This window comes from Delphinus delphis, chromosome 10, assembly GCF_949987515.2.
Source record: "Delphinus delphis chromosome 10, mDelDel1.2, whole genome shotgun sequence".
Classification (NCBI taxonomy): domain Eukaryota; kingdom Metazoa; phylum Chordata; class Mammalia; order Artiodactyla; family Delphinidae; genus Delphinus; species Delphinus delphis.
In genome coordinates, this window is record NC_082692.2 from 34,953,229 (window position 1) to 34,969,898 (window position 16,670).

Below are 16,670 nucleotides of genomic sequence, written 5' to 3' on the forward strand. Positions count from 1 at the left end.
AAAAAAAAAAAAAAAATTATTTATCCTGATAACCCACTTTTTTGGTACCTCCTTAAAGTTCATTCACCTGACCCTAAAGCACTTAGGTCGTGGTGTGACTGGCACAAAGTCCAGATCCGCCTGTAGGAAAAGACTGAAGATCTTTGGGTGAGTTTGAACTTGTGCTTTGCAAGGCCTAGAACACTTAGCCTCCTGGGATAGGAGCAGAGGGTGTGGACTACAACTCCCAGAAGGCCGCGCGGCACGGTGCCCTCACCGATTGGCTGGTATGGCCCCGCCCCCACCACGCCCCTGCCGGGAGGACCCGGGGCAGCGAGTCCCGGGCTAGCGTGCTCCCAAAGCCGGCTACCCAGTGTAGTCTCGCCTTGCCGGACAGGCTTCATGGCGGCCCAACCAGTGTCCCGGATGCTGCGGCGGGTCCTGAGGTCCAGCGTCCGGAGCTGCAGCTCGGGCGCTCTAGTGACGCAGCCACACCCCGGGGAGCCCTCCCAACCTGCCGTGGAGGTGAGCCTCCCGCATCCACACTTTCTTGGGGAGGGGGTGGCCTGGCAGCTGCACCTTATGCCCAGAAGCACCCCGGCCCGTCCGCGGTAGCTGCTTCTGGGAGGGGTGTCTGCCTCTGCGAGGGACTCCTCAGCGCTTATTTAGGGGTGGGGAGAGGAGTGGAATGATGTTTTCTAGATAGACTGCCCAGTCTCACCCGGTATCCCAACGAGGGGTGGCGGGGTGGGGCGCTCCTTGGGGTCTGGCTTATAAACCTCCCTGCCCACCCATCCGTGCAACCCCCTTCCAGGTCTGAGTGACTCCTAGAGATGGGGGAGCAGGCGGCAGGACTCTGGGACCAATGAGATATTATTAGTACCCCTTTCAGCCCTGCCTCACACCCAGCCTCCTTAAACATTTTCCTCCCTGCCCCCCAGTGGAGGTTGTGTGTGATCAGGTGTTTTTGTGACACCCCACTTCATAGTGTGGCACTGACTAAAAATGTCACCTTGGTGCTGCCAGTAGTCAGTTGTCACTTTGTAGTCACAGGGTTGTGTGACTCGTCCTTCACTGACTCTGTTTGTTTCATCTTCATTTCCCTTAAGAGGCTTCAGTCTCTTTCTAGAGCAGAATGGAGTCAGGACCTGGGCTCTTGCAGGTTAGGGACTCCGCTATCTCTTTAGGGTTGGGATAGCCCCCCTCAGTCCTTAACAGCTTCTCAGAGGGGTTTCCAGCATAAGAAGTTTTAAGTTTGTTTTGTCCATGTTGTCAGGGAATCATTTGGGGAGAAGCATCTCTTTTTTGGTGACGCCTTTTCTAGGCTGATCTGGTCATTCTTTTCCCACCTCCTGGCTCAGGGCTTCAGGTTCTGGGATTCATCAGATCATGCACCTGCTGTTGCTCAATCAAGGGGAGGGCCTCAGCCTGACCTGCTTTCTCCAGATCTGATCCCCCCTTCCCCCCACCCGTGGGATCCTCAGATAAGCAGATCCCATTTCTGGGAGGTGGAGAAGTTTGTCAGTATCCTTGAACTCTGAACTTTGTGGAGGGAAAAATGGGAAAGCAAAGATGAGAGATCTTCAAAGAATTCAGGAAAAGGGAAGTTTCTTCTCCCCCTTGCCCCTAATTTACTTTGAACCTTTCATCCTGTGCTAAGTGGCTTCATTCGTGGTCTCTCAGTCCTCACAATAAACCATGTGAAGTGAGTTTGTATTTTCAGGTGAGTTTGTATTTTCAGGTGAGGGTGCTCATGGAAGTTAACTTCCCTGGAGTCGCTGAGCTGTAAAGTAAGGGAACCAGAGCTCAAACTCTAGCACCTGTGCTCCTGCTTCTTTTCTGTGGGGAGAGTAGAAGAGAGGCTGCTCTTACCCTTACCTTTACACCGTGAGGGCAGGTAGCGTTAGCAGGTAAGAAGGTGGACTCAGAATGCCTCGGTTTGAATCCCAGCCCTACCACTTATTAGCTGTGTGAACTTGAGCAAGTCTTCTCAGTGCCTCAGTGTTCTCCTCTGTAAAATGGGAATAACAGTGTCTACTTCATAAGGTGGTTATAGGGCTTAAAGGAGTTAACATAATTTTTATATATATATACTTAGAACAAAACCTGGCACATGTACGTGCTGTGCACGTGGATTGCACATGATTGTTGTAATTATTCTTGCCGCCATTGCCACATACTGTGTCCCCTAAGTCCCCTCCCACCTGGACACTCAGGATAGTCATTCTGTCAACTATCTGATCACAGACCCCCCACCCTGGACGTTCCCCACCAGGGTTATCCTCAGCAGACAGGTTGCTCCTTGGGTGCTGGGTGCTCCCCTGCCTTTCTCGGTACAGTGCTTAGCCGGTGCTCTGCAGGCAGTAGAGTTAGCAGGTATTTTTTGGCTGTTTGAAACAGATCTGGTGAGGGTGCACGTGACAGAGCACTGGACAGGGAGCCCCAAGCTTTCATGCTCGCTTTGCCCCCAGTTTGACCTGGCTCCTGGGCCTGTCTCTTCCCCTCTCTTCCTGCCTTTAAAACCAGTGGGATGGACTAGCCCATCTGTACGCAGTAGGGGAGGGCACAGAATGTCCTTAGGAGAATCTCAGAGGTATGTTCAACCAATCCACCGAGCTTGCCAGTTGGCAGGAGCAGGGGTGGGGGCATCTGGAAGCCCTGTCCTCCCTTCCCTTCCTGTAGGGTGTCTTTCCCCATACCCTACGTGGGGCCCTGAGGTCTGGTTTGAGATAGCAAGTGCTTGGAGAGACGGGGAAAGCCCCCGGCTGTTGTCTGTGTGTCGGGGTGTAGGTGTGGGAGAGTTGTGCAGTGAGGGGAGGGAGCTGGCTGTGAGGACAGTGGATGGGGGCATTGGGCTTGGTCCCGGGGCAGATTGAGGAGCTTCTGCAGGTGGAAAGGGGAGGCGGGTAGGGGAGACAGCTCCCTCCGGCCTGTTTGGGGCAGCAAGACAGAGGGCTTCCCCCAGTTGCAAGCACTACGCCCTTCTTTCTCCCTCTCAGGCTCCGTGCAGGCTTTGTTGGGACGACAAGGGGCTGGCCTCAGGTCCTGGGCCTGCTTCCTTGGGGCAGGGGAAAGGATGACTCTGTGCCAGGCAAAGGCACCCAGCTGTTCAGGGGGCTGGAGAGAACACAACATGGGAGAGGGCTGTGCAGGAAGGGACTGGTACATGAGGAGGGCCGGGGCGGGGCAGTCACACGTGGAAGGAAAGGAGACCTTTCAGGGGGCTGCCTGGACTTCCAACCTGCCCAGCTCCTCAACAGCTTTGTTTCAGTGAAGTGTGACTTATCCTTGCTGGGAGCCACAGGTGTGAAGACCTCACACTTAGGGTGGGGCTGGAGGGGGAGCGGAGGTCAAAGCCTGGAGCTGGGCACTTTGCCAGGTCCCCTCATTCAATAGAGATTAATTTTGAGCCACGCTGGGTATACATCCTCCCAAGGAGCAGGTAAATCAGGGCCAGTGATACTTGGGTTTGGCCTGTGCTCTTTTTCTCCTGCTCTTCTAGTGTCTACGCTCCAGAGCTGTTTGGGGGTCGGCCTTTATCATTCAGATCAAAGGCCCAAGGTTAGTGAATATTAGGGAAGGCACTTCGAGGGCAGGGTCCCTCCCTTAACTAACTCCTTCCTACCACTCTTCCCCACCACTCCATCCCAGTCTGCACTGGGTTGGTAGACAAGATATAACCAGTAGCATGTGGTAGGCTGCCTAGTTCCTGGTTGTGGCACTAGTATCTGTGGTTCTCGGGAAGCTCAGACCCCACGTGTCCTGCTCTGAGTGGTGTGACAGCAGGTCTGAAACCCCAGCCTTGGGCCCTCTGCCATTAAGTAGGGCTTTGCAAGACGAGGGAAGCTGACAGAGTGGGAAAACTAGTCACAGCGCGCACACACACACACACACACACAAAGTGCCCCTCCATGGATACATGATGAACGGTTATTTGTAATTAGGAGTTAGATTAAGAGAATCGGAGCAGTCCTGAACACCTACCGTGTGACAGGAACTCCTCCGGTTGAGGTAGGTAGGATCATTTTCCACACTTTATGGACGAGGAAGCTAAGGCTTAGAGAATGGTAAGCAACTAGCTCTACAGCTAGTTGGTAACAGAGCCAGGCTTCTAATTCAAGTTGACCTGCTCCCGAAGCCTATGCTCAGGACCACAATCACCCCGGATTAAAATGGCACTGGGTCCTGGTGTGGCAGGGCCAGTGGGTCTCAGCCTGGGCTACAGAGCTGAACAGGGACGTTTCAGATAAACCACTAGGGCCCCATCCCAGAGAGCAGCTGAGTCCGAATCTTTGGGCTGGGGCTCTGGCATCAGCACGTCTTAGAAGGTCTTCAGGTGATTTTAATGTGTAACAAAAGCTGAGAACCACCCTATGAGGCTAAACCATTTTGACAGTAGAGACCAGCCTAGAAATGCATGGCAACCCCATTGCAACTGGGTTTTCCACACACCATCTTTCCCTCTGGATTAGGGACCTGCCTGTCTGTTCACTGACACAGCGGTTGGACACCTGCTATGACACCGGGAAACAGAGTCAGGCAGGAAGGCTTCCCACCCAGGGGAAACAGCCTGAACCAGGCCGGGGCCGGAGAATACGAGCACCTAAGGGTGTTCTACTTCTGACATGTCCTAGCCCCGCCTGGGCGAGAGGCATTGCCGTCTCATCTGCCCAGTAATTCTCCCAGGATTCTGGGCTCCTTTGACTGGTGCTGATATTTTTTCCTCCAGGGAGTTTAAAGGGAAGAAAAAAAATGGAAGAAGGAAAGTAGGGCATGCAGTGTTGGAGGAGGAGGCAGGGATGAGGTGTGTTAATACCCAACTGAGGAGTTTGCAAGGGGGAGGGGGAGGGGAGAGGAGGGGGAGGGGGAGGGGAGGGGGAGGGGAGGGAGCGTTTAGGAGGCTGCGTCAGGTGTTGGTGTGTGTGTTTAGGAGGCTGCGTCAGCTACTGGGTGTACAGAGTCTGAACGAATCTAGATAAGGTCACTCCAGGTCTCAAAAGTGAAATCTGGCCTCCCCTCCCGTGGGGGCCTAATTCCATTCTGGGTTGCCCCATTCCTCGGCTCCCTCTCCGCTTTCTGCTGAGTCATGCTCCTGGGTCCTCTCACTTGCTCCCTATTACCGGCTTTAGTTTCGCTCCTCCCTCACCCAACCACCTCTCCCAGGATGTGAAGATTAGGGTGAGGAGGGCATCTTGGCAAGTGAGGAGGTGAGGTCTGGGGGGACTAACAAATCACTGAATTGTGAGTAGCTGCTGATTCCCAGGTGTCTGAGCTCCTGGACTGTGGTGGCCAATGGGGATGGGACTCTTTTTTTTTTTTTTTTTTTTTTTTTTTTTTTTTGCGGTACGCGGGCCTCTCACTGTTGTGGCCTCTCCCATTGCGGAGCACAGGCTCCGGACGCGCAGGTTCAGCGGCCATGGCTCACGGGCCCAGCCGCTCCGCGGCATGTGGGGTCTTCCCGGACCGGGGCACGAACCCGTGTCCCCTGCATCAGCAGGCGGACTCTCAACCACTGTGCCACCAGGAAAGCCCTCTTTTTTTTAAAAAAAATAAATTTATTTTTTTGTCTGCGTTGGGTCTTCGTTGCTGTGCGTGGGCTTTCTCTAGTTGCGGCGTGCTGGGGCTACTCTTCACTGCAGTGCGTGGGCTTCTCACTGCCGTGGCTTCTCTTGTTGCAGAGCACGGGCTCTAGGCGCATGGGCTTCAGTAGTTGTGGCACACGGGCTTAGTTGCTCCGCGGCATGTGGGATCTTCGAGGACCAGGGCTCGAACCCGTGACCCCTGCATTGGCGGGCGATTCTTAACCACTGCGCCACCAGGGAAGTCCCGGAATGGGACACGTGATTCTGAAGTGTCCCTGCCCCACCCCCAAGGGTACTGGTGGAAAGGCAGTGGGGTGAGTAGGGAAGGAGGAACACTGTTGTTATTATTTCAGACTGCAGTTCAGGGAAATGACGGCTACTTTCTCGTCATGGGGCTGTGAGCAGGGTTTCTTAGAGGATGTGGGAAACCGGTCTTGGGGCGGGCAGAGCGAGGTCGGTTTTATGGACCCAGGAAAATCATGAAGCACCCCCTTCTACCTCTGGTATCCCTTCTACTTCCTGAGTCAGTCAGTGGCCCTTGACTACACATTAGAATCACCTGGAGAGGTGAAAAACACAGCATCTGGAGACTGAATTCAGCTGGTCTCCAGTAGAACTTTTTTCTTCAACTCCCCAGATGGTTCTAACATGTAGCCAGGGCTGAGGAGGTCTCTGAAGTAAATGTTTCTTCCTGGACCTCAGGAGGGCTGGAGGCCTGCTTTCTTAGGTTACAAGATCATGAGAATCCTGGGTGTTTCCCTACCAGTGTCCTGACTACCCCCTCCTTTACAGCAAGACAACCTTAGCCCACAACTGTGTTCTTATTTAACAGCTGGGAGAGCAGGCCTGGAGGAGTTAGAGAACTTTCCCAGTGTGTCCCCAAGACCTCACGGATGACCACCACAGTCATAATTTCTCTGTTCTAAAGAAATGACTTCTCCCCGCCCTATGTACCATCCCGTGTACCTTCTTGGACACACCCTATGCAACTAGGGGAAGGAATTTAGAACTTGGAATCAGAAGGCCCGGATTTGAATCCTGGTTCTGCCACGGGTGTTCGTGGACCCCATTCAAGAGCTGGTTGTAATAATCCCTTTAGGTGTGGAGATGGAACAGAGAACATTCTTTGGAAACCTTAAGATGCCTTGCAAACTGTTAACCTCTGTGGAGCAGTTATCTCATCAGCATGTCATGACCCAGGGCTGTGTTCTAAATGGGGGGATGGGGGAGGGGAGAGAGAACAAACTAGTTCAGATTTAGGAAAGGGCGAGGTTGGCTGCCTCCTTTCTCTCCCCAGGATGAGTTTGGGCCTTGCGGGGAGCCTCGGGCCATCTCCTCTCCTTATACCCCAAACAGTGGGTCCTTAATCCTTTCTTCTGGCCACGGGTGGGTGAAGGATAAGGACTAAAGCAATCTGGGCACGGGGTTAGTGTGGTGGCCATCCTGGCACCTCCATTCTCCCTTCCTGGAGGCTGGTGGCCTCATTCCCTCTGTGGGTCCCCCTAGTGTGCTGTCTTCCGCCCAAGGCCTTCTGTGGGAGGGGAGCCTTCCCCATGGGTTTACCCTGCCCAGCTGGGCGTGGCCCCCGGCTGCTCCTGGGGGTGTGGCCTATTGGGTCCTCCTGGGTGTTGAGGAGGCCCCAGAGAGCCCCCCATCCGCAAGGGGGAGGCAGCTTGTGTGACACCCCCTCCCTCACAGTGAGTGACTTTGTTTCGAGCTCAAGGTAAGGAATGAGAGGTCTGGGTTGGACAAGTGGCTTCCGTGTCCCAGGCCACCTTCCCTCTCAGCTACCTGCTGTCTCCCTCCTCCTTTCTGGACGTGCTTGTCTGGTGGCGTGGTTGCCAGGTGCCAAATGGCACCTGCCCTCCCAGTGACCCATCCAAGAGATGCTAGAGATGGCTGTTCCCGGATAGGCTTCCTTTGAGGGAGGGGTAGCAGGGAGGAGGTGGGGCCCGGCTGGGGCTTAGTGCCCTTCCCTGTGCCTTGCTGCCCGGCCGGTAGGCAGCTGCACCCCTGCAGGGGTCCTCCACCCTGGGGCTGAGTGTGGGACCTTGGAGGGGCACGTCCTTCCCTCCAAGCCTGTTTCCAAACCTGTGAATAAGAGGAGAATACCAGACCCCCAGGACTGCGGAGCCCATGTGGATGGAAAGGCTAGCAGTGTGCGCGGGTGTCAGAGAGGAGGGAGGAGATGGTCGAGGGGAGAGGGCTTGCTCTCCCCAGGTGGGCGCTCCTCGCACCTCTCCCCCAGCCCCTGTTGTCGCAGGTGCCGTCTGGACGGAGGCGGTTCCTGAGGGAGCACGCGGCCCCCTTCTCTGCCTTCCTCACCGACAGCTTCGGCCGGCGCCACAGCTACCTGCGGATCTCCCTCACCGAGAAGTGCAACCTCAGATGTGAGTCGCTCTCCTGGGCTCCTGTCCCTCTGCTGCAGTAGCCCCTAAATCACCCCGTGTCTGGGAATCCTTCTCAATCCTCCCCATTCCTCTTTCTAGAAAACTCTACCTGCCCTTCTTCCTTGCTTGCCAAGTGGGGTTCATGGGCAAGGTAGGGGTCAAGGGTGAGTTTTATGATTCTGGAAGCTGGGTTCTACTTGGGATTAGGTTGGAGAACAGAATTGCTGTTGGGTTTAGGATTGAGGTTGGCCTGGGATCTCCCACTCTTCGGGGCTCTTTCCCCTCCCTCCTGTTTCCTTGCAGTCCCCACGGTTCAGGACGTGGCATGGGGACTGCTGGACGGTGTAAACAAGTGAGATAGGCAGCAGTGCCAGCTATAAAGACACCCCAACCCCAGTCCCGTGAGACGAGTTGTCTGGGGCCAGGCTAGTACACAGAGTCCTTGTTTCATAACCCCAGGCAGAGTGCTCTGGGCCAGATCCACCGCTGGAGGGGCTTCCGAAGTGTGTTTGTCCATCTGTCCTGCCTTCCTTCCCTCCCTCCTTCTCTTCTTCCTTCCTTTCTCTCACTGTAGCTCACAATAAGAAATACATTTACTTCATGGCCCATAAATACGTGCATGTGTAGTAAATGTTTAACCAAACAATACCCATTACGTGCAGTACTGATGTTCTGATGTTGTTACCTAATCTGCTCCATCTTAAAAGACCAATTCTGGACCTTTCACTGATTTGACTGAATGACCCCCTAGCGGATCCTGACCACTGGTACTGATTAAACCCGTACCATGGGAACTGATGGGAGGAGGTGGTGCCCCCTCACTGGCCAGGGCTCGCCTCATTTATCCCCTTCTGCTACCTCGCCCTGAACAGGTGGTACCTCAGTTTTCCAACCTGTGAAATGGGACTGATGATCGCCTGTAGGAGACAAACTGGGTGTGAGAACATGTGTAGCCACAGAGGAGAGCCACAGAGGAGAACATGTGTAGCCACAGAGGCCAGGGAGCACCTCCCAGCCCCCTTCACCTTAGGACACATAGAGAAGGGTCCCTGTTTGTCAAAACCAGATGAAATGAAGGAGATGAACGATGGCAGAAGGAATGGGCCCAGGGCCCTGGCCTTCCATGTCTCGGCCTGCCCTACCTCCAGCCAGGCTGAGCTGTCAGCCTCATTTATCATCTTTAAGCCCTGAGGGACAGCAAGGCCAGTTGGGGAAGGGGTGTTAAATTTTGTAGGTGAGAGTGGTGAGCCCCAAAGAGAATCTGGCCCAGGGTTTGTGCCTCCTCAGACTTGGCCGGGTCTTTCCTCATGGCTGGGGTGGGGTTCAGGAGACACTCGTGGCCTGGTGGGGGAGTTGGGGACTGGTGACATCGCAGCCTGACTGCTGCAGTCACTTCCTTCCTCCACGTCCCCTCCCTCCCCTCAGGTCAATACTGCATGCCCGAGGAGGGTGTCCCTCTGACCCCCAAGGCGGACCTGCTGACCACAGAGGAGATCCTAACCCTGGCCCGCCTCTTTGTGAAAGAAGGTGTAGACAAGATCCGACTCACGGGCGGGGAGCCGCTCATTCGGCCGGACGTGGTGGACATCGTGGGTGAGTTGACAGAAGTCGTCACCACCTCTCCCAGCTTGTGCCTCCTCCAGCCGGGCTCCAATATTAATATCAGAAGCTAACACTCCTTTCGGCATTATGCTCACAGAGTCCTACGCCTTCTGAGACAGGTACCATTCCTATTCCCAGTTTGTAAAGAATTGAGGCACAAAGAAGTTCAGTAACTGGCCCAAGGTCACAAAGCTGGTAAGCGCCAGAGCCCAGTGGTTTGATGTCAAATTTAGACTAAAGTCCTCACCAGGGCTTGGAGGCCCGCGTGATCCGGTTCCCGTCAACCGCAGAGACCTTTCTCCTGCCGCTTGGCCTCCGTCCTCCCCTGCATTCATGCTGCCGGGCCTTTGCACACGCTGTTCCCTTTGCCAGGAGCACAGGGCTCCCTGCCTGCCTCATTCAGGGGTCTGCTCCCGTGTCATCTCCTTGGGGAGACCTCCTTGGCTGCTCTGTCTAAATTCCCCCTCACATACCCCAGCTGCTCTGTCTCCCAGGAGTTGGCAGGGTACAGACCATGGACCAAAACCAGGCCACCACCTGTGTGTGTGTGGCCTGCAAGCTAAGAATAGTTTCTATATTTTTAAATGATTGAAAAAGAAAATCAAAAGAATAGCATTTGTGGCACTTGAAAATTATATGAAATTTAAAATTCACTGTCCATTAATAAAGTTTTATTGGCACATAGCCACACCCACTCATTTACATATCTCCCCTGTTGCAGAGCTAAGTTGCCACAAAGACCATATGGCCAGCAAAGCCAAAAGTGTTTACTGTCTGGCCTTTTAACAGAAAAAGTGTGGCGATCCTACTCTATCACGTGGTGTTATTTGGTTGGTTTTTGTCTGTCTCCTCATTTACTAGCATGAAAGCTCTCATGGAGCTGGGCAGGTTCTATTCACAGCTGTGTTTCGAGCACCTAGGGAGGCGCCTACACACAGTTGGGGCTCACTGGTGTTTGCTGGATGAGTGAAGGTGGTTCAAAATACGATCTCTGAAGGATGACGTGTCCACGTGTGAATCTCAGCTGCACCTCATACTAGTAGTATATCTTTTTTTTTTTTGCGGTACGCGGGCCTCTCACTGTTGTGGCCTCTCCCGTTGCGGAGCACAGGCTCTGGACGCGCAGGTTCAGCGGCCATGGCTCACGGGCCCAGCCGCTCCGCGGCACGTGGGATCTTCCGGGACTGGGGCACGAACCCGTGTCCCCTGCATCGGCAGGCAGACTCTCAACCACTGCACCTCCAGGGAAGCCCTAGTAGTATATCTTGAGCAACTTTTAAAGTCCGTCCTAAGCCTTCAGACAGGGTAACCTACCTTATAGGGTGGACCTTGGGAGGAAATGAGAAGGAAATGCCCAGCTAGTGGCGAGTGCTGTGTATGGCCCAGCAGAGCCTCTTGCCATAGGCTGGTTCTAAGCCCCGAGGTCAGGCAGAGACCATGAGCATTTAATTGTGAAAGATGGAATCCGAGGAAAATAAGTTTCCATGTTCTTGACTGCTGAGGCCCCGGCTCCAGCTGCTCGGGGTGGGATCTCCCAGCCCCCAGCTCTCTGCCTCACTTGCTGGTTCAGTAAACGTTCTCTGGAACGCCTTCTTACGTGCCCGGCACTGTGCTGGCATCAGAGGGGAATGAGCTGCAGGCCCAGCCTTCAGGGACCCCCAGCCCATTGGCGGAAGCAGCCCCTGGAGCCTGCCGCCATCTGGTGAGGAGCCCAGGTGCTGTGGGAGCCCCGAGGAGGGGCCCAGGGACCCCTGCAAGCTCTTTCCTCCCTCTTTCCCTGTGGCCAGCTCCCTCCCACCCCCACCGATCGCTTGATCTGGAATCTTGCCATCATTCCTAGGCTACACATGCTGGCCCAGGGGAGTTGACCTGACCCCCTGTTCAGGCAGCTCCTCAGAGCCTGAAAAGCAGCCTGGGTTCCAGGAAAGGACCAAACCTGGCTGGCTGCCAGGCCCCAGCCCCCTCGGTCAGGGCACTTCATCTGCCCTCTGTCCAGGGCCTGTGGGCGAGCCTGTGATCACTGCTGGTCAGAGAGGGGTGACGAGTGCAGATGGGAGGATGCAGAGTCTCCACGGAAGCCACCACCTTGCTTAGTAGGAGGCCAGGGAGCCAGGAGAGGCGGCAGCCCTGTTCCCGCTCTGGGCTCTTCCACCCCCTGGCCGTGTGAACTTGTGCACGTTCCTGCCCCACCCTGGGCCTCAGTGTCCTAATCTATGCGCTGGTCACCTCCCAGCCTTTCCTGCTCTGATGGCCCTGGGTTGTTGGTCCTGGCTGATAGCGTGAGGCTGGCAAGGGTTTATCACCACATAGATGCTGGTTAGGACAGGGACCAGCCGCAGTGACTGACTTTGGAGGGTTTATCTCTTGCTTTAAGGGTGTGCACTGATGGGGCAGGGGTGGGGTGGGGGGAACTCTACCCCTCCCCAGGCCCTCCCCCAGTGCTCCAAGACAAATGGCAGTTGATGTGTTTGCTAACACTTTGACATCTCCCAGCCTAGCTCCTTTGATCCTCCCCAGGGGTACTTCTTCAGAGCAAAATCACCCTGAAGGGCAGGGCAGGTGGGGCTATTAGGGAAGAAGGGCTGGGGTAAGTGGAGGGGCATGTTCTTAAGCACTTGCCCCGCCCTCCCAGCTGAGAGTTTCGAGGGACCCCACCCCGGGGGCGCAGAGTGAAGGGGCTGCTGGTTTCACCAAGCAGGCTGTCCTGGTCACTCGGGGTCCCTGCCTGAGGCTGTCAGCCCCGGGACTGGTGTTGTCGATCTCCACCTGAGAAGATAGCTCAGCTCTCCGTCAGCCGTCTGTGATCCCCTCCACCAACCCCAAGACGCTCCGGCACTCCTCCATCCCGGCTTGTGTATGAACAAGTTCCTCTCCTCCCTCCTTTTCTTGGGTGTAAGGCAGTGCTGTCCAATACAACTTTCTGGGGTGATGGAAATGTTCTCTATCTGTGTTGTCTGATAAGGTAGCCAGCCTTGGGCTTCACAAGCGGCTGTTGTGACTGAGGAACTGAATTTGGAACTTTATTTTCATTGATGTAAATGCCCACGTGTAGTTAGCGGCTGCCACGTTGGATGGTGAAGGTTTGAGATTTTCCAAAAGAAATTAAAAGAGGGGAACTATAGGCACACTTACTTTATGGTGCTTTGCTTTACCGCCCTTTACAGATACTGCGTTTTTTTTTTTACAAATTGAAGGTTTGTGGCAACCCTGCATCGAGCAAGTCTATCGGTGCCGTTTATCCAACAGCATTTGCTCACTTTGTATCTCTGTGTCACAGTTTGGTAATTCTCACAATATTTCCAACACTTTCATTATTTTTGTTATGGTGATCTGTGATCAGTTATCTTTGTTACTACTGCAACTCCCTGAAGGCTTAATAGTAGTAATTTTTAGCAATGAAGTATTTTTTAATAAAAGTATGTACTTTTTTTTAGACTAATGCTATTGCACACTTAATAGACTCAAGGATAGTGTAGACATAACTCTTACATGCACTGGGAAACCAGGAAAACCCATGTGACTTGCTTTATTGTGATACGTGCTTTATTGCAGTGGTCTGGAACCAAACCCACAATATCCCCAAGGTATGCCTGCAAACATACAAGTATCAATACTGTGATAGTGTTGGCAGTGTTTGCAGAGGAAGGATTTGGGGTTCTAATTTCAAGGCTGACTTCCGCTGTCAGATGACAGCTTAGTTGGAGAATCACTCAGTCCTGCAGGCTTTCCCTGTTTTGTCCTTCCTTCCTCCCTTCCTTTCGTCCGTTATGTTGAAGAAATGAATGATGGAGCATCCAGGTCTCACAGCTTAGAGCCCATAAGAGGCCTAATGCAATGGAGAGCAGCCATTGAAGGCTTTGAAATGGCGTGAAGTTTTTTTTTTTTTTTTTTTTAATTTATTTATTTTATGGCTGTGTTGGGTCTTCGTTTCTGTGTGAGGGCTTTCTCTAGTTGTGGCAAGCGGGGGCCACTCTTCATCGCGGTGCGCGGGCCTCTCACTATCGCTGCCTCTCTTGTTCTCTGAGGAGCGCAGGCTCCAGCCGCGCAGGCTCATGGGCCCAGTCGCTCCGCGGCATGTGGGATCCCCCCAGACCAGGGCTCGAGCCCGTGTCCCCTGCATCGGCAGGCAGATTCTCAACCACTGCGCCACCAGGGAAGCCCGGCGTGAAGTTTTTTGTTTCCTTTTATTTTTGATGGACTCTAGTTACCTAGAATTAGATTAAATCATAATCCTGGGTTTGTGACATAATCTCATTATTGATCCGTGCATGGCCTTTTTTACTTTATTCATACAAATTTATTTACATGTTTTAATAATGTTATGAATTCCTAAGGAAACCCACTACCTCATTAATTTTTTTGGAAGAATCAAACCCTGGCAAGAATCTTTAACCACCTCTGTGGACTTCCCTACCCTGTACTTCCTCCCTCCCAAGGAAACACTCCTCAACGTGGTGTTTATCATTCCCTTGCTTTTTAAAACTGAGATGGTGTTTTTGAACTTTATAAGAATCGTGCTGTGTGCAGTCTTTCAGGAATCACTCTTTTGACGCAACTGAAATGAACATATGTCATCCAGAGCTGCAGTTCATTTTCTCTGCGACCTCCTGTTCCATGAAATGAATACACCACACTTCCTGTTAGTGAACATTTGGGTTGTTTCCAGTTTATTGATATTATAAACAGTGCTGCTTTAAATACGTGTATTCTCATTCATGTGTCTCGGTATACAATTTCTCTAGGAGTGGAGTTTGCTGGGTTACTGAATACGTGAATGTTTAATCTTGGCGAACCATTCGGCATTGTCTTCCAGGGGCTGTGCTACTTTACACTGTCCCCAGCAGTACCTAAGGATCCCCTGGATCCTCCCCGACATTCAGTATTATCATTCTGGACCTTTGCCAGTGGACTGGGTATAAAATGCTATTTTATTGTGGTCTTGACTTGTGCTTCTTTGTTTAGAATGAGGTCAGTCTCTTGTCACCTATTAGCCGTGTATATTTATTTTTCTCTTCAATGCCAAATCGTATCACGTGCCTGTTTTTCTATTTGGTTATTTATCCTTTCATATTGGTTTGTTCCAAGTTCTTGATGTATGTTGCAAACGTCTTCTTCCAATTTGAAAAGCAAGCCATACTTTGTGTAACAATTCTTTTGACAATGGTAGTTCTTGAATTTGTCAGTTCTGTCTTTTATGGTTAGTGCTTTTTGTACTTATTAATGAAACACCTCACCCAAGGTCAGAACAACTACCTATGTTTCTACTAGAATATTTAAAGTTTTGCTTTTTGCTTTTAAGTCTTTAATCTGTGGATAATTTCAGGGACTCCAGTTTCATTTTTTTCCATGTGAATGGTCATTTTTTCTAGTTCCTTTTACTAAATAGTTCCCACTTCCTCCATAAATGTACCATGTGTGCATTGGTCTGTTTTGGGTTCTGTTCTATTCAGTTTGTCTATCTCTGTGTCAATATCATACAGTCTTAATCTCCGTAGCTTCATAATAAGTCCATTATCTGATAAGGCAAGTCCTTTTTATTCTTCAGCTGTGCTTTAGCTATTCTAAGCTTTGTCCATCCATGGAAATTTTAGAATCTGCCTACCAAGTTCCCTGGAAAATTCTGTTGGGAGGTTTTTTCCTTTTTTTTATTGTGTTAAAATACACATAAAATTTACCAACTTATTTAAATGTACAGCTCATTGGTATTAAGTATTCACATTCACATTTTGCAGCCATCACCACCATCTATTTCCAGTCTCCTGTAAATCTGAAAATCTATATCCATCAAATAATGACTCCCATTCTCCTCTTCCCCAGCCCCTGGCAACCACCATTATACTTTCTAGCTTTATGATTTTGGCTACTGTAAGAACCTCGTATAAGTGGAATCACGCAGTATTTGTCTTTTTGTGACTGGCTTATTTCACTTAGCGTAATGTCCTCGAGGTTCATTCATGCTGTGGCATATTGAGGAATTTCTTTTAAAGGCTGAATTATATTCCACTGTATGAATACACTACATTTTGGTAATTCATTCATTGGTCAACTTGGGTTGCTTCCATGTTTTAGCTATTGTGAATAATGCTGCTGTGATCATGGATGTACAAATATTTCTTTGAGACCCTGCTTTCAGTTCTTCTGGGTTTATATGCAGAAATGGAATTGCTGGATCATGTGGTAATTCTGGGTTTTCTGAGTAACTTCAATACTGTTTTCCACAGGGGCTATACCATTTTGCATTCTTATCAACAGTGCAGAAGGGTTCCAGTTTCTCCACATCTTCACCAACACTTGTTGTTTTCTGGTTTTTTTTTTTTTTTTAATATAGTAGCCATCCTAGAAGTATGAGGTAGTATTGCATTGTAGTTTTGATTTGTATTTCCGTAGTGGTTGAGCATCTTGTCATGTGTTTATTGGCCATTAATATATCTTCTTTGGAAAAATGTCTCTTTGAGTCTTTTGCCCATTTTTGAATTGGGTTGTTTTTGTTGTTGAATTTTAGGAGTTCCCTGTTATTCTAGATATTAATCCCTTAACAGGTATATGATTTTCAGATATCTCCCCCATTCTGTAGGTTGCCTTTCTGCTCTGTGGATAGTGTCTTTTATGTACAATTTTTTTAAATTTTCATGAAGTCCAGTTTGTGTTTTCTTTTGTTGCCAGTGCCTCTGGGTCATTGGATTCAGCAGTGATTTCTTGGGTATGTTATGAAGCTTTATTCCTATGATTTCTTCTCAGAGTTTTATTGTTTTACATTTAGGTCCAACTGCATTCTTTTGCATGCGAATATCCAGTTTTCCCAACACCATTTGTTGAAATGTCCTGTCCCCATTGAATGGTCTTGGCACCTTTGTCAAAAATCGTTTGACCATATATGTGAGGATTTACTTCTGGGCTCTGTTTTATTCCATTGGTCTTTATGTCTGTCTTTATGCCAATCCCACACATTTGATTACTGTAGCTTTGTAGGAAGGTTTGAAATTGAAATGTGAGACCTCCAGTGTTTTGTTCTTTTTCGAGATGATTTGGGGTCCCTTGAGATTCCATATGAGTTTTAGGATGGGTTTTTCTATTTATACAAAAGATATCATTGGGGTTTTGTTAAGGACTGCATTGA

General features: G+C 51.0%; 1 protein-coding gene across 10 annotated transcripts in view; it reads left to right on the forward strand.

The window, feature by feature from the left end:
• The first annotated feature begins 306 nt into the window (after positions 1-306).
• Positions 307-16,670, forward strand: part of MOCS1 (molybdenum cofactor synthesis 1) — a 45,182-nt gene continuing 28,818 nt past the window's right edge. For 5 of the 10 annotated variants that reach the window (XR_009520824.1, XR_009520825.1, XM_060021868.1 and 2 more), the window contains exons 1-3: positions 307-504; positions 7,810-7,951; positions 9,377-9,544. Coding sequence is in view for 8 of the 10 variants with exons in the window: in XM_060021868.1 (XP_059877851.1) it covers positions 382-504; positions 7,810-7,951; positions 9,377-9,544 (433 nt within the window). In the remaining 2 variants the exon portion in view is untranslated. Of the gene's footprint in view, positions 505-4,888; positions 5,187-7,809; positions 7,952-9,376; positions 9,545-16,670 lie in introns of those variants that run through there. The other 5 variants (XM_060021869.1, XM_060021872.1, XM_060021876.1 and 2 more) reach the window with 3 other exon arrangements.